Genomic DNA, 22,658 nt, shown 5'->3' on the forward strand with positions numbered 1-22,658 from the left:
TTCATTTTATCTTCTTCTAGCTGCTCTATCTTCTTCCCCAACTCCGAGTTTCTTTTCTCAAAATCTTACTTAATGATCTCTAACTCGGATGGGATGACCTGTAAATGCTCCTCTATTGGTTGTGTGTTCCCTTGATTCTGCCTAGGGATGTTGTCGTTGACTCTCCTACCCCACCACCATTCATACTCGGGGTCGTCATCAGACTGCAGTGAATCCTTTCATTCTTCGAGTTTGGTTCCATGCATCTGATATCTCGCGAACCCTCTTTTTATAATTGTTGTCTTTATAGGGGAACTCATATTGTGCCAACCCTTGTGTCACCGGTATAAACTGCCTTGATCGATACTGCCTTAACACCATCAGTGGAGTGTATCCAATGGCTCTCTATATTCCAGCCAGAGGGACCCAGTCAAAATCACCGCACTTATATAAGATCTCGTCAGGAATCAACCACGGAGCCCTCCATTCAACGTCTTCGGTCCGTAAATTTTGGAGAATAGTTATCCACCTCTCTTCGGAGATGTCGTCCCTGTAATATCCTAAATTAGGGCTTAATCGGAATAGTGGTTTCGTGACCATAAATCCGAGATAGAAATAATTATTTTATAATTATTTTGATGATTATGATATGATTGCATGATTGTGTGAAAATTTCGTGATGAAATTCTATGCCTAAAGTGCTTAAATTGAAAGTAGGGACTAAATCGAATTAGCTGCAAAACTTGCATTCTAGAAGTTTTTAGTATGAAATTGTTTTGGAATATTAATGAGGAGGTCTTAAATAGCAATATACCTATTTTGTGTAAATAATTTTATTATATGGCCATGTTTGGTTGAGAAAATGTTTGATATTGATAAGTCATGGTGATGGCTAATTTAGATCATGTTTGATATTATGAAAGTTTAATAGGTTATCTAGTTCATAAAAATTCATGGAAAGATGAAACTTGCCTTAAAACAGAATATTGCTGCGGCAATGACATGAATTTGAAAAATCACTAAAAATAGTATAAATGGAACTAAATAATGAGTAAGTTATGAAATTGAAGCTTAATGAGTCTATTTTCATGTGGATTGAACAAAACAGGCATATAAATTATATTTTATGAGATATTTAAACTTTTGTGAAACAGGGCTAGAGTGATTTCTGGATCCCCTGTTCTGACTTTAAAAATTCATAATAAATTTAAAAAAAATAATTAGAAGTTTTTCTTTATATGTACAGATTCCTTATTGAGTCTAGTTTTAATAAAAACAAACCTTGTAGTCATTGCAATTCTGTATAGAGAGATATCTGATTCGTAATACACATATGTTAGAGCAGTCGAACCCTAAAACAGGGGAGACTTTAACTAATAAACTGTACAATTGGCCCAACCAAAAATTCTAGAAAAAAATTAGTAAATATATATATGAGTCTAGATTTAGGGAAAATTTACGGATCTTGATTTAGAGTTTCGTAACTCGAGATATGATTTTTCTTGTAACTGTGACGCGGGTAGTTAGAAAGCTGTGAATGTAGAAACAAATGATTTGAAGTTCTTAATTTGATAAATTATGCTCGGTAACCCCTCAAGCTTGACTCCAGCGATAATTTCGGGCGTGGGGGCGTTACAGTCCCGCCTCGATGTCGCTACTAATTCTCTTAATGGGGAATAATCCTTAGAGAATACCCGATAGGAGACCTTCTCCACCTTCCAAAAATGTCTGTGGAACCAAGCCAAAAGAAGCTATGCGCAACTAATAAATCTTCCCTCGCCCGCTCTCTGGCATGTATTCAAGGATCGAAAAGTTTCTGCTAGGATTGCCGGGACGGGTGTGGTACCTTTATCAAGTCGATCGAATAAATCTGAGACGGTTTCATCTATGTATCCAAGTGCTTTAGGAAAGACGATCAAACCGTAGAGACTTAAGGCAAAAACATCAACCCTTTTCTTCGAATCCGGGTGGGCAAGAATAAAATCCCTCAAATTCCTCCAATGAATACATTTACTTCCCCTTTTTGCATGATGCGGGTCGCAACCCATTGCTTGCTCATCCCCGTGATATTCATCAATTTCTTCAAAAAGGGAGGGACATTAATAGGTCTTGAATAGGCCCTATCGGCCTGAATCTTTGGGCAATTAAGTAACGCCATGTATTCTTCCACCGTAGGTACTAACTCAACTCTTCTGAAAGTAAAGCAACTGTAAGCGGGGTTCCGAAATTGCGCGAGGGCCCGGAACAAGTACTTGTCCACCTTTACATCGACCAAATAGGGTAGGTCGCCAGAAGTTCTGATAAAAGAGTTGTTTGACTTCGCCATTCCAACTATTCCATATATCCCTTAACTCTTGCAGGTCGTTCTGAGTCACACTGATACGAGTGAAATCCCACAACTCTGATTCATATCCCTCGGTCAAACTATCTCCATTCTCCTGTTGCGTTCTCTCAGACTACACTCGGACGGCCGCATTATCCTCCATTCTATCAAGAAATCCTTTTTCCATGCTAAACTCTTTTAATTAGTAACCGAACGTAAATCAACACCCTTTTATGATGAAATGTCATGTGAAAATGATCAAAATACAACAAGTTAGTATTATATACAAAAAATAGAATTCAAAGCAAATAGTGAGTAAATAAGCACCTAATCAGGTAACCACTAGGGTTTGGTGTGGTTCTACCTAGGGTAGGCTCCTAGGGCTCATTACATGTAGTTTGGTTCTAAAGTAAAGGTACCTGAACCAGCAGATTCCTCGATCCTCACCCATTATAGGTTCATACAGATCGAGTTCGATTCAGGGGAATACATTTCCCTACGGCTATACGGAGGTGAAAACCCCACGAAGACCCAGGTACGAATGTATCCCGAAAGCGATCCACTATCCTAACGGAGGTGAAGACCTCACGAAGGAGTAGTTTTTCACTTCCACTTAAGAGGGTGAAATCGACCAATAATGCGATGCGATATACAAAGATACCTCAAAGAATTAAACCACTTAAAGCAAGCATATTATGAAGAGAGTCGCGAAAATAACAGACAGCATGCAATGCAGCAAATTTAAAATCGATTTTCAATTTTTGACAAAAGACAAAAAAATAATCAATTTAAGGCTAGACTCTCGAATTCCCCAGTGGAGTCGCCAAGCTGTCGAAACCATTCTTTTGAAAACGGGGATCGACTTTGTTTGAAAGTGAAAATTAAAACGGAAGTCGCCACCAATCTTTTATCAGGTGTGATCGGATCACCTTTGTTTTAATAAATCAATTTTAGTTTACTAAAACAGGGCCTTTGGTCTACAAAACTTTAGAGAATAAGTTCGAGAGTCGGTTACGTGCGAGGAAGGATTAGCACCCTCGACACGCCCAAAAAATTGGTACCGAATTGATTAGTTAGTGTCTTAATGTCGAAAATTAAAAATCGAGAAGGGACTTGAAATACGATCTTTTCTATTAATACTTATTTTAAAATTCTTGAATTAGCTTAAATCGATTTGTTTAAAGATTTCCTTATCTCGAGATATCGGAGTATCACATCCGGTAAGTTAGGACACAATACCATGAATTCCCGAGCACAAGGTCATCTTCTAATTTAAATTGGAAATCCGTGCATTTTAAAACTCAAAAGGATATTTAGCTATTTAGAACCAACAAGAGAACCGAAACCCCGTAAGTTAGGGCACAATTCTTCGATGTTCCAAAATGCGAAACATTGCTTTATTTATTGAAATTAGTAAAAACATGAATAAAAATCTTAAGGGCCGAGGACAGGCTAGAGGTGGTAACGGTATGGGTCGAGGTTAGAAACTACTAGGAAGAGGTGTTAGGCCGACTGAGGCGAGGCAGCTTGCACTTGTCTAAGCTGCACGTCGTCGTGAAGATGGAGATGCTTCAGACGTCATCACGGGTACATTTTTAATCCTTAATATACCTTATATTGCACTGATAGACATAGGCTCTACACATTCCCATGTTGTATATTCTGTGTCTGAGACTTTGGGAATTCCGCATGAGAGCACTTCCAGTGAGATTTCAGTGGTGAGTCCGTTAGAGCAGTCTATTAGGGTTAGTAAATTATTTAGAGACGTTCCTTTGAAAGTCCAATGGATGATATTTTTGGCTGATTTGTTGAAACTTTCGTTTGGGGAGTTCGACTTAATTCTGGGTATGGACTGGTTGGTGAAACATAGTGTAAGTCTGGTTTGTGCTGAAAAGAAGGTTGTTTTAAGAATCGTGGAGGATAATGAGATAGTCGTGATTAAAGAACGAAGAAATTATTTGTTTAATGTGATATCTGCATTAGTGGTAGAGAAGCTGGTGAGGAAAGGATGTGAGGCGTTTATGGCCTACATCAGTGTTTCTGATTCTGTAGACTCTTTGGTTAAGGACATCCGTACCATGTAAGACTTTCCAGATGTTTTTCCATAGGAATTACCAGGATTGTCTCCGAGTCGTGAGGTAGAATTTGGTATCAAGTTGATTCCTAGTACAGCCCCGGTGTCTATCGCCCCTTATCAAATGGTACCGAAGGAGCTGGCAGAACTGAAGGCTCAAATACAGGAGCTGTTGGATCGTGGGTTTATTCATCCCAGTATGTCTCCATGGGGAGCACCTGTTCTGTTCGTAAATAAGAAGGACGATACGATGAGGATGTGTATCGATTACCGTCAATTGAAAAAGTTAACTATTAAGAATAAATACCCACTTCCGAGGATAGATATTTTATTCGATCAGTTCAGAGGGGTTTCTGTGTTCTCCAAGATCGATCTGCAATCAGGTTATCATCAGTTAAGGGTCAAGGAGGCTGATGTGCATAAGATGGCATTTAGGACTCGTTATGGACATTACGAATTTCTAGTCATGCCCTTTGGGTTGACTAATGCACCAGCAGCATTTATGGATCTGATGAACCGTGTATTCTAGCCCTACTTGGATCTGTTTGTTTTTGTGTTTATAGACGACATTCTGGTGTATTCTAAGACTGAGGACGAACACGATGGGTATCTCAGGGTTGTTCTGTAGATCATTCGTGAGAAACAGCTTTACGCGAAGTTCTTTAAATATGAATTTTAGCTTCAGAAGGTAACCTTTTTGAGACAGATAGTGTTTGCTGGGGGAATTTGTGTTGATCCTCGTAAGATTGATGCGGTGTTGGATTGGAAACAGTCGAATAATGTGTCAGAGGTCTGTAATTTTTTAGGACTGGCAGGACATTACCGATGTTTCGTAGAAAGGTTCTCGTTGATCGCAGTGTCGTTTACTAAGTTATTGCGTAAAGGAGTCCCCTTTGTTTGGACTGACATACAGCAGGAGGCTCAAGACAGGTTTGATATAGCCTGAGCCTGGTAAAGACTTCGTAGTATACAGTGACACGTCACATGTGTGTTTGGGTTACGTTTTGATGCAAGACAGTAAGGTAGTTACTTATGCATTTCGTCAGCTCAAGACTCACGAGGCTAATTATCCGACACATGATTTGGAGTTGGCTACAATTGTCTTTGCATTAAATATTTGAAGGCATTATTTGTACGGTGAAAAGTGTACCATCTACACTAGTCAGAAGAGCCTCAAGTATCTCCTCACTCATAAGGAGTTAAATCTTAGGCAGTGACAATGGGTTGAGCTGCTTAAGGATTACGATTGCAATATCGAGTACCATCCAGGTAAGGCCAATGTGGTGGCTGATGCATTAAGCCGTAGGGCTATGACCAATTTGAAGGCGATATTCACTCGACTAAGTCTTTATGACGATGGAAGTCTCCTGGCTAAGTTGCAGGTTAGACCGACGTGGCTAGATCGGATTAAAGATAAGCAGTTAGGAGATAAGTTCCTTGAGTTGCTATTCCGTCAGGTTGAGGTTGAAACTGCTACTAATTTTAGGATCGACAGTGATGGGGTATTGTGCTTCCGAGGTAGGATCTGTGTACCTAATGATGAGGAGTTGAGACTGTTGATTCAGAGGGAGGCGCATAGTTGTCCTTACGCTATGCATCCTGGTGGAGACAAAATGTATAAGGATATCCTAGAGTTGTACTGGTGGCCAGGGTTGAAATATGAGGTGTTCGACTTTGTTGCTCGTTGTTTGACTTGTCAGCAGGTTAAGGCTTAGCATCAGTTACCTTCGGGTTTGTTACAGCCAATGAAGATACCGATGTGAAAATGGGAGCAAGTAATGATGGACTTCGTTAGTGGGTTACCTCTAACACCCACTAAGAAGGATTCTGATTGGGTCGTCGTGGATCGATTAACCAAGTCGGCACATTTCATTTTGGTGAAGACAAACTTCTTCATACAAAAGCTAGCTAAGCTCTACTTTTTCGAGATAGTGAAGTTGCATGGGGTTCTTGTTTTGATTATTTCTGATAGGGATCCTCATTTTACGTCTCAGTTTTGGCAGAAACTTAATGAGGATTTGGGTTCTTGTCTTGACTTCAGTAATGCTTTTCATCTGTAGACAGATGGCCAGTCAGAGAGGGTGATTCAGATACTGAAGGATATGTTGAGGGGTTGTGTTATGGATTTCCAAGGTAGTTGGGAGGAGTACTTGCCTTTGGCAGAGTTTGCTTACAATAATAGCTATCAGTATAGTATACAAATGGCACCGTATGAGGCACTTTATGGTCGTATATGTCGCACTCCTTTATGCTGGACTGAGTTGGGTGAGCGACGTGTTTTGGGTCCGGAATTGGTTTCAGAGACTGAGGATAATGTCCGCTTGATTCGAAATCGACTGAAAGCGACTTCTGATATACAAAAGTCTATGTTGATTTGAAGAGGAAATATATCAAGTATTCTGTAAGGGACTTGGTTTTCCTTAATGTCTTGCCATAGAAGAAGGTTCTGAGGTTCGGTCGCAAGGGCAAGTTAAGCCCTAGGTTCATTAGACCATACCGGATCTTGAAGCGAGTAAGGTCGGTCGCGTATCAGTTGGAGCTTCCTCTAGAGTTGGATCGTATACATGATGTATTCTATGTCTCAATGTTTAGACCTTACCGCTTTGATCCCACGCATGTTGTGCCTGTAGAGAAGATTGAGGTTAGACCAGATCTGACGTTTGAGAATAAGCCAGTTCAGATTTTAGATCACGACACTAAGGTTCTGCAAAGGAAATCTATCCCTTTAGTGAAGGTGCTGTAGCGGCATCATAGTATTGAAGAGGTCACTTGGGAGCCGGAGGATTCGATGCGGCAACAGTATCCTCACCTTTTCTGATCAGGTAAAAATTCAAGGATAAATTTTCTTTAATGGAGTAAGTTGAAATTTCGTAATTTTGGCTTTTGAAATATTTGCTGTATTTCTGCCCTATTTTTGACATAAATATATGCCTGCTTATGTGATTAAGTGCTTTGGGGTGTGTTGGAGAGATCCCAAGTTCAAGTCTAGGCTTGGGCTAAATTTTGGTTCTTATATGAGTAAAGCTTGGCTTTTGGAATAGACTTATAAGAATTTATTTGTAAGAATATGACAGAATGAGCCCGCTGGTTTGGTGGCTAAGTGGTGTGTTGGTATGATGGGGTCTGGGGTTTGATTCTCTGCGTGAGAAAAAGGAGGAGTATTTTACTGCAAATTTTGGCTAGGAGTTTGAGTTTTAGTAAACTGCTGGGTAAGGGAGTAGTAGTAGATTTCAGGGTTATCTGGTTAGTTTCTGACTATTTCCAAAATCCTCTCCTGTCGAAATTCTCTGCAACTCCCCTCTCCACCTTTCTCTTTATTTTCTTTTTGCCGAAAATCCCCCTCTTGTGCTGTCGAAATTTTATTTACATTATTTCCTCTCTATTTTCCCTCTTTTCGATAGTTTTGTTTTTGTCTTTAGAGATGCGCTTTCGGTAGGTATGGAGATGAGTTCTGTTTCGTTCTAATAAATGTTGGGTTATTAAGAGATTATTTTCTGTTTAGGAGACAATCAGGGTTCTATGGATCATTAATTGACATTCTAAACAAGGAGAAATCATCATTTTTCATTTAAGGTAAAGTTGTCATTAACTTTTGAGATTTTCCTGTTTCTTAGTAACTCGGATTAAGTGATTAAAAGGGTGAAATCCTGTTTAATAATAGGTTCTAGAGTGCTCGGGGTTGCATTAGCTTCGGATTGATACCAGGTGTGTACTCCGTTTACGTAGAAAATGAGTTTTGGTGAAAGTCGAAAAGCTGTTTGTCGATACCACACGGACGTGTAGACTGCCCGTGTGGTAGTCTGTGTTGTGATACACGGGCATGTGACTGACGAGCCAGGTCATGCGCGCGCCACACAGGCGCGACGAACACGATCGTGTGAGGCTGGCGAGGCCATGTGCCAGGCACGGGCTTGACCAATTGGGCCATGTAGGCCACACGGGCTTGTGAGGGCCACACGAGTAAACCATATGGGCGTGTGGGATTTTAGGCTAGGCCGTGTGATCCACACGGGTAAGGCCAATTTGGGCCGTGTGGGCCAACACTGGTAAGACGCACAGGCGTGTGAGCCCAAATTGTTTGAAATGTTTTGTAAGGTTGCATGAGTCACCTAAGTCGACTGTGACCGGACTGTAGGATTGGTAAGCGTTACTTAAACCCCACACTCTGATTTGTTATTGGATTGTATGCAAAAGCATGTTAATTTTAGCATGGGTATCTGTCTGATTTTGTATATCTGTTCTGACTTGATGATGGTATGATCTGATAGCTACATATAAGTATGCCATATTATTTATGTTGCATTGCATTGTGTTGGGATTGTTGTGAAGAGAAGGAAAACTGAAAGTCTATTAGCTTGTTATTTGGCAGCTATGCTGCATGTATCTGATTTGCGTCGTTTTATGGTACCATTTGGTGTGTAAGGTTAGATGAGTCGATTTTATCCCCATACTTGGTGTGTAGGGCTGGGTGGGTCGATTCTATCCCCACATGGTGTGTTGGGTTGGACAGAGATGGTGTGCAGGGTTGGTGGGCATATTTCTCTGATAATCTGATCTGTTGTGCATGCGATGTTTGTGTAGGCTAAAGCCCGATTGTTCTGATTTTGTATCTGAGTGGGCTAGAGTCCACACCGATTTTGAAAATGGCTAAGGCTGAATTATCTGTATTCTGTTACCTATTTGTATGCATGCTGTCTGTGGGGATGTGCACACTGAGTTTGTGAAAACTCACCCCTTTGTTTATTTTATCTGTCAGGTAATCCCTAACAGTAGATGGATTGGTGCAACGGAGGGCTAGACGATGACCACCGCTAGTCATATGTTGTTTTATGAGTTATATTCAATTTTATTTGCTTTCATTTAGTTTTTATTTTCGGGACTATTTATGTATTTAGGCTCGAACTGTTTTGGGTTTATTTCGGGATTTTAAATTATTAATTTTATTGATTTATAAATGGCGACACCACAAATACATTTTGAAAGCTTAACTTAAGGTTTCATATAAATGAATGATGTCATAACTTCCGCGATAAAGAAATGTTTTCAAGTAACAACTTGAATAGTGATTTCACGACTTAAGTAGAGATATTAAACAGAACGAATTTAAACTTGCTAAGGTTTTCTAAAAACACTCTTATGTGATGTCGCCGAATTTAGCCATAACGTTTAGGCCGGGTTTGGGGTGTTACATAAAGATTATGATTACATGATAGAATATCATCCACGTAAGGCTAATGTGGTAGCTGATACCCTTATCCGTAGAGCAATGACGGACCTGAGAGCAATGTTAGCTCATCTGGGTTTGATGGAAGACGAAGGATTGTTAGTTGAATTACAAGTAAATACGATTTAGGTGGAATAAATTCGAGCTAAACAATTGAACGACGAGTCGTTAGTCTAGCGTATGTAACATATTGACTCGAATGAGAATTTTGATTTTAGCTTGAACAACGACAATATGTTATGCTTTAAAAGCCAAATTTGTGTACCAAATGACAAAGAATTAAGGTATTCGATCATTCAAGAGGCACATAATAGTTCCTATGCTATGCATCTTAGTGAGAACAAGATGTACTAGGATCTCAGAGAGCTTTATTGGTGGCCAGGACTGAAACAGAAGGTGGTCACCTTGGTATCCCACTGTCTGACGTGTCAGAAGATTAAGGTTGAGCATCAGTTGCCCTTTGGACTGCTTCAACCAGTTAAGATTCCACAGTGGAAATGGGAATGGGTAACAATGGATTTTGTTTCGGGGTTGCCTTTAACTTCAATTAAGAAATATTCAGTTTGGGTCATCGTTGATCGGTTGACCAAGTCAGCCCATTTCATTCCTATTCAAATAGATTACTCCTTACAAAAGTTAGTTAAATTGTATATCGCTGAAATTGTGAGACTCTACAAAATTTTTGTCTCGATCGTTTTTTATAAAGAAGCACAATTTACGTCTTGATTCTGGTAGAAACTCCATGAGGCTTTAGGCATCCGACTTAATTTCAGTACTGCGTATCACCTTCAGACTGATAGACAGTCAGAGCGAGTCATTCAGATCTTAGAAGATATGCTTCGGGGTTGTATGATAGACTTCAGTGGTAGTTGAGAGGAGTACTTACTATTGGCAGAGTTTGTATACATCAATAGCTTTCAGTCTAGTATCCAGATGGCACCCTATGAGGCACTATATGTTCATAAGTGCCGTACTCCGTTATGTTGGACAAAACTAAGTGATAGCCGGATAGTGGGTTTTGAGTTGGTTTTTGAAACTAAGAACATTGTGAAAGTAATTCGGAACCGACTAAAAGCCACATCGGATTGGCAAAAGTCTTATGCTAATTTAAAAAGGAAAGATATTGAATTTTCTGTTGGTGATCAAGTCTTCTTGAGAGTATCATCATGGAAAAAGTTCATCCAATTTGAACGCAAGAGCAAGCTAAGCTTGAGATTCATTGGACCTTACTGTATCTTAAAGAGGGTCGAACCCGTTGCTTACTAGTTGGAATTACCTTCGGAGCTAAATCAAATTCATGATATGTTTCATGTCTCGATGCTAAGACGGTATCATTCAGATCCGTCACATATTGTTACGATCGATGAGATCGAGTTATAACGGACTTAACATTCGAAGAGGAACCTGTCCAGATTTTGGAGCATGATGTTAACGTAATGAGGAAGAAAATTGTCCCTTTAGTAAAGGTTCTGTGGAGGAACCGCGGTACTAAGGAAGCCACATGGGAACCTGAAGAAGCAATCTGAAGTCTGTATCCGTATTTGTTTAAAACAGGTAAAATTTTGAGGCCGAAATTTCTACTAGGGGGAGAGAGTTGTAAAGCCCCAAAATTTTAAGAATTTAATTGTGAGAATCTGAAGTAATTAGATTTCTGTATCTGTGGTTCTGTGCTCTACTTTTGTATTTAAGGTTTGAAGTTCGAGTTGTGCTGTTAAAAAGTTTTGTGATTGTTTTTAAAACAACCTTCATCCGTGCGTTTCGTAGTTAAGTTCAATTCTAGGTAAATTAATGACAAGAATGAGCCTGCTGGTTCACTGGTTAAGCATCTGTCTGTATTCTGTTTGGTTTCGAGTTCGAATCCTGTCGTACACAATAGGAAATATATTTTTTGCAAATGCAGGAAAGGGTAGTGGTTAATTTAAAACATTCTAAGGAAATGTTATCATTATTTTTCTTTTCTAAACTTTTAAGTTCTTTGTTTTTGGTTGTTCTGTCTTCTTTTTATTTTTTTCTTTTCTACGTTGATTTTCGTGAATTGGGGAGTCTTGTTGCTTATATATTGTGTAAGTTCAATTGTAATTCTCTTTCGTTTACGATTTTCGTTGTGTTAACACTTTTCTATCGAAATGAGATTTTGCTCGTTTATTTAACGTTCTATTAAACACTCAATTGGTTACTTTTTTTAAGCAAGGATATTGCAAGAGACTTTAATCCATCGTGTTAGTCTGATTTCTCCTGTTTCATGCGAAGTGAGTGTACGAATTGAGTTGGAATTGCGTTGAATCTTTCGACATAGTCTTAGCGATGGGTTGATTTTGCTAAAATATTAAAATTGATGGTGTGATTGGTTGTTGAATGATTAATTAGGTTCCGGATAGTTTCTGTGTTGTTTCCCCGTCAAAACGAAACCGGGTGCGTAAAGAAACCCTTAATTTTGCAAGTTTTGGCGCTGGAAATAGTGGCTGTCGACGCCACACGACCAGGCACACGGGCTTGTGCCCAAGCCGTGTAACTCATTGTTCATCGATTTGGAGCCACACAGGCAAGGCACACGGGCGTGTATCTAAGCCGTGTGTGCTATGCTAGTGCAGGGTTCACATGGGCATGGGACACGGGCATGTGTCCAGGCCATGTGAGTCACATGGACAAGGACATGGCTGTGTTTCCAAGCCGTGCAACTCTCTGTTTACATGTTAGAACCATACGAGCAGAGGGCATGGACATGTGCCCAGGTCGTGTGGCGTTATAAAAGGGGATCGAAACCTGTTTTTGAGGCTGTAAATGTTGTTTATGATTGATAATGATTTCCCATTGTATGGATAATCTGAATTTGATTAAATGTGAACTCTCTGATAGTCTGTACAAACGTATGAATATTATAATTGTAAGTGCATTGTGGGTAATTGTACTCTGTATTTGTATGGGTTGGGATGTTATGAAGAAGGAAGTAATCTAATTTGAATCAGTGGTTAAGCCATTGTGTGAATAGTTTTGATTCTGGCGCTTGACACATTACGATCTAGCAGTTAAGCTGTATTACTGTAAATGTGTCAAATAGACACTTGTGGTGTATTGGGTTGGATGGGCATTGAATGTCCTTAACGGTGTGTTGGGATGGTTGGAGATGGTGTGTAGCGGATGGGGTTTAGAAATATCTGCATCTGGATCTAATCTGCAATATATATATATATATATATATATATATATATATATATGAAATTCATATATATAAATATATGTTTATAATCGATCATTCGAATCAATCGTAAATAGTTTTGTACCGAACCGAATTTCTAAATTTGAAACTACTTTATTAATGAACACTAATTGAATAAATTGAACCTTCTTTTACGCACTGAGTTTACAACTCATTTTGTTGTTGATTGGATTTCAAGTGATCCCCAATCTTAAGTGGGTCAACGCAACGGATGCTCGGTCAAACATAAACCTTGCTTTAAGTAGTATATTAGGATTTTGGAAAAACTATCATAATGTGGATTTGAGAGATCATATACATAATTAGTTTTATGATGAATGAGTTATGAAGCATGGTTTAACTTTATTGTGTAGCTATGTGACAATTGATAATTGATGAGGTAATTCCTTAAATTTAGCTTGGACGTCCAGGTCGGGTTTAGGGTGTTACAAACCAGCCATATTATTTTGCGATAATAAAGTTGCGATTCAAATGGCGTATAATCCCATATTTCATGAAAGAACAAAGCATATAGAGATTGATTGCCATTTTGTAAGAGAAAAAATCTAACAGGGATTACTTCAAACCGTGCATATCTTGAGAAAAGAGCAGGTTGTGAATGTATTAACAAAAGGACTTGGTATTCAACAACATGAGCTTTCGATAAACAAGTTGGGAATGAGAGACTTATTTCATCTACCAACTTGAGGGGAGTACAAAAATTATTGATTATAAATATAGGTAGTTAGCACAGGTGGTTAGTTAGCTTTAAAGTGGTTAATTAATTTGAGTTTCACCGGTAATAGATTGTATATAAACTAGAGATTGTAACTTTATTTGAGTGAATGAAGATATTATGCATTTCAACAATGTAGATACTAGATACATGCCTACTACCAATTTTGGGCAAATAATTGACATTTCGGACAATAATTAACACTAATGAAACAAAATTCTAAGATAAAGCTAAATAAGTTACGATTCATGTTAATTGCAGGAATGTTATCCATGTATTGATTTTCAGTGTAGGGTTAATATATTGTTTAATATTAGAAATTGCTTTAATGGTTAATTTTGTATTTAAAGGTTTGTTTTTGTCTAATTTGATATCTTAATTTGATTTTAATGTTTTTTTTATATTTGAGTTTTTTTGTCCTAATTAAGTACCTAAGTTCTTTTTATTAGAGTACATGTGATAAAATTCATTGGATTATTTAGTCTAGATATCAAATTAAACATGAAAATCAATCTCAAATACTAAAATAGAAAAAAAAAATCAGTTTGGGTTTGTAATTTTATTATGCTCTATTTGTATCACTCAAAATTTGTCACTTGAGATTTTAGCATTGATTTTAAACCAAATAAAAACGATTTCCTTTATTTTGATAACTGCAACATTACAAAGAGAAACAGAAGAGTGTGGTGTATAAGAACTGTAGCTTGCATTCATCAAGCTTTTCAATGGTATACCAATCTAAACCTTTATACAACATATACATAATCCATTTTAACTCTGAAATGTCAGCTTCCGGGCAGGCTCAGATCATAATATAAAGAATAACGAATGTATATGATGACATCCCTGTTGAAACTTTCACCCAATATTTCATAATATTTCAGCAAACCCTGTATTCATTTAGTTCCATAATATTTGAATCAATTTGTGAAAAGAAAAAGCTATCTATTAAATTTACTTACTTTCTCAAGCTCTGAATATTGGATTAATGGGTATATTAGTTGCTGGTTTTATGATGTCAAGTTGCTGTGAGATGAAACATGGGAAAAACCCAATAATAAATAGTTAAAAAGAAAGTTTTAAAGTGATGAATATATGTATATATAAGGGGATTTATTCTTACTTAGAGGTGTTTTGGATACAAAAAAGCAAGCTCCAATAACACTGTAGAGCAGTATAAGAATCAGTCCTTTGAGGTAGTGAGAATTACCATCCTACAAGATTTTAGCTCAAACTTGGTCAAATAATGAACCCAATATATGTATATATATTATTATTATTATTATAAATGATTCTCTTTTAATGATTGAAATGAAGATGGTGTTAATAATTACTTGTAAAGTGAAGGCAACAGCAACAATTGACAGGGCGAGACAGCCAGTTTCAAGGAGATTGAAGTTAAGATCCATGTCAATACCCATAATCCAAGCTGCAATCACGCAGAGTGGTACTGCAAACATGGAAATCTGAGTTGCAGATCCTAATGCAACACCTAGAGAAATATCCTGCATTTCCCAAATCTCTGTCAACATATTGTTCGGTTTACATCGATAACAGCCTAAAAACTAATGGGAAAGAATTATTAAGACTTACCAGTTTGTCTTTAAAAGCAAAAACGATGGCTCCTGCATGTTCTGCTGCATTTCCAACAATGGGTAGCAAAATCATACTGTTAAAGCTAACAGAGATTCCCCATGAATACGAGGCATCCTGAAATTAGTCAATACCAGACTTTGATCAAAGAGAATTTGGAAAAAAAAAAAAAAAAGTAGATGGAACCCTCTTTTATCCTTTGGATATTGGGTACAAAGGGTTGATTTGTAAGAGAAACTATTGTTAGAACAATAATTACCTCAATTGTTTCTACAAGATATTCAGATAGCAGAGAGATGAGAGAAGTGAGTCCAACTAGCCATACAAATGCACTCCAAAATCCAATAACTGCTTCTTCTCCTTCCTCCTTTCCTTCTCCTCCTCCTTGTTCCAATGCTCCATCTTCTTCATCTTTTGGTTCCTGTTCAATGGACTTATCAGCTTAGCTTTCGGGCTTTCAGCTTTCCATTACCTATGAAACATTGATTGAACTACCTCTCGAGCTTCAAAGAATTGACTGTGTGTGAATAGTTGGAAGACCAGGTATGTAATGTAAGCAATCAACATAACAACGCTGCTGGCTCTCGACAACTGCAGTATTGGGTCGGCTGTGTCAGCGGCGGATGCCCCACTCATTCGGAACAACAATGGCAGCGAATGGCACAGTAATGCAAGCAGCAGTAGGATACAGTTCACTTCGGCTTGTCTCTGTCCAATCCGACACCCAAATTAGATTCCTGGTTAATTTTTAAACGAAGTGAAGATTTCTCTATGTCTGATATTGGATGTAGCTTACTCTGTTGAATTTTTGTCCCTTTCTGAGGTGAGCAATACCGCCACAAAAGAGAGAGGTCCCAAGAACCAAAAGCAAGTTTGATAGGACTGAACCCAGCAGGGAATACTTTACCATATCTATTTTATTTTGCCTTAGTGCAAAAATGGCTATGATCAGCTCAGTAGCATTGCCACAGGTTGCATTCACCAACCCTCCCACTGTAATATCAAAACACATTAATACATGGAAGAAAAGAAACTAAACAAATATAGTCTTATTAGTCACCTGTTGGGCCGATGTAATAAGCAATTTGCCTGCAATATGCAGAACATGAATAAATTATTTTTCAAAATCATATATATATGATAAGGATGAAGCACATCTGGCTTACTCGGTGAGGAAGCTGATTCGTTCAGCCAATGCTGAAACTCCGAGTAAACTTAATGCAAAAACCCAAGGCTGTTAAGAGGAAAATAATTATAAATATTAACAAATAAAACGAAGAGAAAATCAAAGAAAAGAAAAACATGAACTTACTCTTCCAAACCCATAGAAGTGAGCAACAAAGGCGAGTGGAATAACAGGAAAGATAACAGAGAGTTTAGTCCCTAGAACGACCTCATGAAGATTGGCGAGGAAGTGCCTAAGCATTGGACATCGGACCCTGGAACCAAGCGGCAGGTCCGACTTTGTCCGCAACAACGACGACGACATGTTAATTGCAGTCTTGCCATGGCGGACCGAACCCTTCGAATCTACATTCTCCAATACCCATGGCTCTTGCAACGATCCCATCTTTCTTTCCCACAAAAACCTAAATATTTTGCACGTAAACCCAAAGCACCGCATTAAACATGCAACAAAAACTGAACCCTACACTTCAAATATTTCAATTTTATTTAATTTTAAGGTAAAACATACCAAGCAATATATTAAAGCAAAAAAAACAGCAATCAAAGGGAAGAACAACAAAATTCGAGCCACTAAGCTCATCTCATACGATTCTACTGTCCTATCTCTTCCCTACTATGATTAGAAGTAATAATCGACGAAAGTTCAGGTATTGTAAGGCTAACAGAATCAAAATCCCATCGCATGTAGTGAGCCTCCTTATTTACAATATAAATAAAAATAATTTAGTATCATGCATCTTAAAATTACTATAATAAATTTATTTTAAATATAAAAATTATTTAATTTAATTACTACTTACTAAATTGAATAAATTAGTTATATAGAAATGAAAATAGATTCGTATACAAACTAATTTTATTTCCTTTTCATTTCCTTTTTAAATCAAGCAAAAAAAAAAAAAAAAAGAGACAAAATCAGAAATTAAAAAGACTTACTTTTATATGTAGTTCCAGTGCCGCCGCCAACTTCCCAGAATCTGACGCCAAAAAGAAAAGAAAAAAAAAACTCACTAATTTCTCTTCAGCTCATCTCCCATGTTATTATAAAAAAAAAAAAAAAACTAAACGAATTTAAATATAAAATTTTTTCCACAACTTAACCGAAAATTTAATCCCTAACATAACTTCCCCTTCTCTTAATTAGAAAAAAAAAAGGAAAAAAAAAGGAAAACAGTTTTTCCTATTTCTTTAAAAGTCAAATAAATTACTTTCATACATTAATTTATCTTCTGTTATCTGTTGTTATAAACCAATAATAATCCAACAAACTATCTAAAACAAATATTTCTTAACCCAATAGTTTATTAGAAAATCCTATGTCATCTCCCTGCCTCCTCTAAAGTAGGTTTCCTTTTAGAAATAAAATAGCTAATATGGGATTTGGTTAATATGTTTTTTTTTTAAGGGAATTTCGTTACTATGTTATTGATTTACGGTTTAATGTAGAATTTAATTCTCTAAGTATACTATTTTTTTCACTTTGGTCCTTAAAGTTTTTTTGTCCACTTCCGTTCTTAATGTTATTAGATGTTCTCAATTTAATCTTTTGGACGTTAAAATTAACGGTTGGGATATTCAACCAATCTTACGTTGTCACATGTTATACAATGATATCATCATTTGAAAAACTTTAAAAATATTTAAAAATAAAAAATAACAATTCCAAAAAAATTTTAAAATTACAAAAAATAATTAAAATTAAAATTTTAAAAATATAATTTTTTTAAAAACTATTAGAGCTTTTAATATTTTTAAAGTTTTATAAATCACATCTACTAGAGCATGAACATGGGATCTTTATCTATTAAAAGTATATCACATACGATAATTGTTTTATAATTCAATCAATCGAATTTATAATTGGTAGATCTTTTAGGTAATAAACTTGTATAAGTTTTTTAAATTATTTAAATAATAAAAATAATATTATTTATTATTTAATTGAAATAACATTATTTTTATTATTTAAATAATTTGAAAAAAGCCGTTATCTAGATTTATCAACTAAAAACGTTATTCCAAGAAACAACGGTCTCATGTTGGAGCTATAGTAAATATGATTTATAAATTTTAAAATATTAAAATTTCTAATATATTTTTAATTTTTACTAAATTTTAGTAATTATTTGTATATTTTATAATTTTCTATTTTTAAATAATTTTAATATTTTTGTATTTTTTCAATTTTAAAGATTTTTAGTATTTTTCGAATGATGACATCACATGACATTATTGTATGATACATGACAACATATGACTGGCTGGATATCTCAACCGGTTTCTTTAATGTCCAAAGAATTGAAATGAGAATGTTTAATAACATTAGGGACTAAATTAAAAATGTCCGGTAACGTTAGAGACTGAAGTGGGTAAAAAAGTTTTAAGGACCAAAGTGAGAAAAGAGCTATACTTCAAGGACTTCCATCACTCTCTACTCCTGTTCAAGAAAATCTATGTACCTATATGCGTAATGTTGAGTATTACTCCTATTTTAGTCAAATTTAAGAAATACTCCTTTTATTTATTTCAATCAAACTCTAATTAGTCTAGATTATTTTATTATTATTTGACCTATGAATTTAGCCTATAAATAGGCTCTTTTACAACCTTAAAAAATACACCGATTAGAGATTAGAGAATTTTGTGTTTATGTTTTGAGGGTTCTTTGTTTTTGGAGTTTAGTCTTTATCTCCATCTTTTGTACTCTTCATTTTTTTGCCATTATAGTAAAATTATTTTTGCCCATGGTTTTTTATCCTCTTTGAAGGGGTTTTTTCCACGTTAAATTTGTGTGTTCAATTTCTCAATTTATTCCGCTATTTTTTTACTTGTTGCTTAATCGGGTCGATCCCAACAAGTGGTATTAGAGCTAGTTCAATTTTCATAGATCAGTCTATTCAAAGATGGCAGCAACAAGGTTTGAAATTAAGAAGTTCGATGGTGAGACAAATTTTAATTTGTGGCAAGTTCGGATGATGGCAATTCTAGTTCAAACCGGCTTGAAGAAGGTTGTTACCGGGAAAAAGCTTGAAAATCTAAATCAAACTAAATGGGAAGAGCTTGATGAAAAGGCCTTGTCTGCAATCCAATTGTGCCTCGCAAATACAGTATTGCAAGAGGTATTGATAGAGAAAATCTCATCCTCCTTGTGGAAAAGGTTAGAAACTCTTTATGCGACTAAGTCTCTGACTAATCGTTTAGTGTTGAAACAACATCTATTTACGTTTCGCATGAACGAATGTGAGCTTCTTAGAGATCACATCAGTCAATTCATTACTCTTTTAAATGATTTAAAGAATGTTAAGGTTCATATTGATAATGAAGATCAAGCTATGCTATTATTGTGCTTTTTACCCCCTTCATATAAGTTATTGCCGAGTTAATTTTGATCTGGCAGTATACAAGTCGAAGGCTAGAAGTCTTCCAATTTCTAAGCACAGATTCGACTCAGTTAATTCCTTGCATAGTTCAAGATAGGCTCGTGAAGAGCTTTGGCAAAGATAGCGTTGTGGAAATATGAGTCAAGGTGGAAATTTGTTGAGTATGACTCCTATTTCAGTCAAATTTGAGAAATAATCTTTCAGTTAAACTTTGTTTATTTGTTTCAATCAAACTCTGATTAGTCTAGATTATTTTATTATTATTTGACCTATGAATTTAGCCTATAATATAAGCTCTTTTACAACCTTAGAAAATACACCCATTAGAGATTAGAACTCATAACATATTTAGAGAATTTTGTGTTTACGTTTTGATAGTTCTTTGTTTTTGAGTTTTTGGGGTTTAGTTTTTATCTCCATATTTTGTACTCTTTGTTCTTTTGCCATTATAATAAAATTATATTTTCCCGTGATTTTTTATCCTCTTTGGATGGTTTTTTCCACGTTAAATTTGTATGTTCAATTTCTCAATTTATTTCGCTATTTTTTTACTTGTTGTTTAATCGGGTCGATCCTAACATTCAAGATGATTGATCCGAAGGTGTGAGAATAACTAGGTTCAACTGGCACAAATAGTTCCAACAAATTCACAAGCTATTCAGGTCTCCACCATTCCAACATTAACTCAGGTGCATCAGACTTCAGTTGCAACATCTGAAACTATGATGGATGCGAAATAATTAATCGAATTGTCGTTTCAAAATCTGGTAAGTATCATAGTCAAAGAGCTTGGAAAGTTAGATTAAAATCCTTTGTTTTAGTTCTACCATTGCTAGATGAGAAGGAAGTGAAGGGAATTTTGAGGGTTTAAAAGAGTTAAAGTTGAAGCCCTTGAAGGTTTGGTTTGCTTGGGTGCTTGGGAATTACTCATTTCAAAAGAATGAGAAGAATAACAACGGGTTTTGAAGAAATGAGATTTTAAAGATTGAATCAAAGGGAGAAAATATGAGATTTTGACAAATTGGGATTTTAATGAGGTTGTATATAAGGTAGTCAGTACTGTGTCGATGGATGTATCATTTTTTACTAGTACTGATACATATTGGTATCGATATTCTTCGGTGTATCATTTTGAATTTGTAACACCCCAGATCTAGTGGGTCCAAAGTTTCAGCATATAGTAGTAAATAGTCTGTTTAGTGTAGTGTTATCCACCCAAAAGATTGTTTTGGCGTATAGTAACCTCCATAAGAGTAAGTAAGAATTTGATTTTCCAATATTCTGTCATATATTAAGAAGAAGTAAAGATTAAGAGAGTAAGTAAGAGTTTCACTAATATTCTGTCATATATTAAGGAGAAGTTTTTGTTAAGGGATTAACGTTAAGTATAGAAGAAGTATTTGCCAAAAGTATAGTACGCTTGATTTGTATGGAATACTATGCTAGTTAGATTTTAAGTAACATGGTTAGAAATTAACTAAATAGCCAAACTGGATAATTATGATTGTAATGCATTTATTAATATATCTATCGAAAACTGCAAGCTATTAGGAAGGCAAGCTCTGAAACTTATGACACTTCTCAAATTTTAATATGCAAATTGAGTCATATTTATATGTGAGAAATAAGTTCTAAAAGGGTTCTTCCTTTCTTTTCCTTAAATGGTATTTACTGATACATTTCTTAAGTCTGGATGTATCTCTTTATCGATAATATAGAAGCTATAATTATGTTATGATCAATGGTTATTCCATTCAAGGGTAAGTATTACTATTCTGCATGTTAAATTCTGAAAGAGTAAATTTGTAAAAAGTGTATGAATAGTAAGATGTAAGTATAAGGTTTTGCATGGGAGTTGTCAGTGTTCGAATTGATGGTAAATTGTATACAAATAAGTCTTAATGATGTTCTTATGTTCTGAAAGTAGTGGTTACTGTTGGCTAGAGATGGATATCCGAATCTGGACTTTTGAATTGTTGTTAGTGAGAATCAGGTGAGTCTTTTTTTGACTTTAGCATGTATACTATTCGGACTGAAGTATATTTATATAAAAGTGATCAAACTGAAAACTGAAAATCATGGATAGTATAGTATGAATATGTTACTTATACAACTTTAGGAATAAGGATATGATTAGATTAAGAGATAAGTCAGTTTGCTTGAAATTAAGTTCTTTGGAATGTATGAATAATGTTAAGAAATTATGAAATCTTGGGTTTGGGATATGTTTAGTTCGTAGAGGTGGTAAATTGAGTCGAGTCACTACAGTGGTAAATAAGGAAGTCCGTCGGGAATGTAACATGAACTTTGATATGAAACTCTGAAGGAAAAAGTCCATGGCCATGACATATTCTGAAAAAGAACTGTTGAAGACATTTTATATAATGGGGTTCTCTACGTGTCCTAGGGTGATGATGGGCAAACCTCACTCAATATGAGTTTAGGAAAATCCATATCACAAACACTGCAACTTTGGGATGCCTATATGGCATTCTGACAACCTCTGTAGTGAACTCTGAATAAATCACCTTTGTGGCATACTCTGTATATATAGCCTTTGTGGCGTACATACTATGGTTCACCTTTGTGACATATTCTATAATAAGGACTTATAACTTGTATGGTATATCATTTGTTTGCCTCTGATGTGTTCTATGAAGTCCGCCAAGACAATAAAAACGAGACTCTGAATGATTGCTTGTATGGGGTGTTTTGTTAGGCCTTTGTGGCATGAACTATCAGGAATACCTGGTAAGAGTTGAATCTGAATGTCTGTCATGATTGTAGGATATGAGTAAATTCTTTTAGTTCTATAATAAGTAAAACTAAGATGAGGTATTGATATGTTCTGGGATATTAGTGACTAAGTTTTAAGGGTTTTTATAAAAAAGAGATGTGTATCTATATGTCAAGAAGGGTATCCGTTATGATGATTTGTAGATATAGAAAGTGAGGGGTGTTATAT

The 22,658-nt window shown here is 36.0% G+C and overlaps 1 protein-coding gene across 1 annotated transcript; it reads right to left on the bottom strand.

Annotated features, from left to right (window-relative positions):
• Nucleotides 1–14,146: 14,146 nt before the first annotated feature.
• Nucleotides 14,147–17,665, bottom strand: LOC108459878 (vacuolar cation/proton exchanger 3-like). The gene is made up of 12 exons (XM_053027083.1): nucleotides 17,250–17,665; nucleotides 16,438–16,714; nucleotides 16,292–16,359; nucleotides 16,186–16,214; nucleotides 15,922–16,118; nucleotides 15,621–15,833; nucleotides 15,385–15,546; nucleotides 15,126–15,242; nucleotides 14,867–15,037; nucleotides 14,656–14,746; nucleotides 14,495–14,558; nucleotides 14,147–14,422 (listed from the first exon to the last, which is right to left on the bottom strand). The coding sequence occupies exons 2-11, from the start codon at nucleotides 16,693–16,695 to the stop codon at nucleotides 14,551–14,553; spliced, it is 1,314 nt and encodes a 437-aa protein (XP_052883043.1). The 5' UTR covers nucleotides 16,696–16,714; nucleotides 17,250–17,665; the 3' UTR covers nucleotides 14,147–14,422; nucleotides 14,495–14,550.
• Nucleotides 17,666–22,658: the final 4,993 nt, after the last annotated feature.

This window comes from Gossypium arboreum, chromosome 4 (assembly GCF_025698485.1).
Source record: "Gossypium arboreum isolate Shixiya-1 chromosome 4, ASM2569848v2, whole genome shotgun sequence".
NCBI classification, from domain to species: Eukaryota; Viridiplantae; Streptophyta; class Magnoliopsida; order Malvales; family Malvaceae; genus Gossypium; species Gossypium arboreum.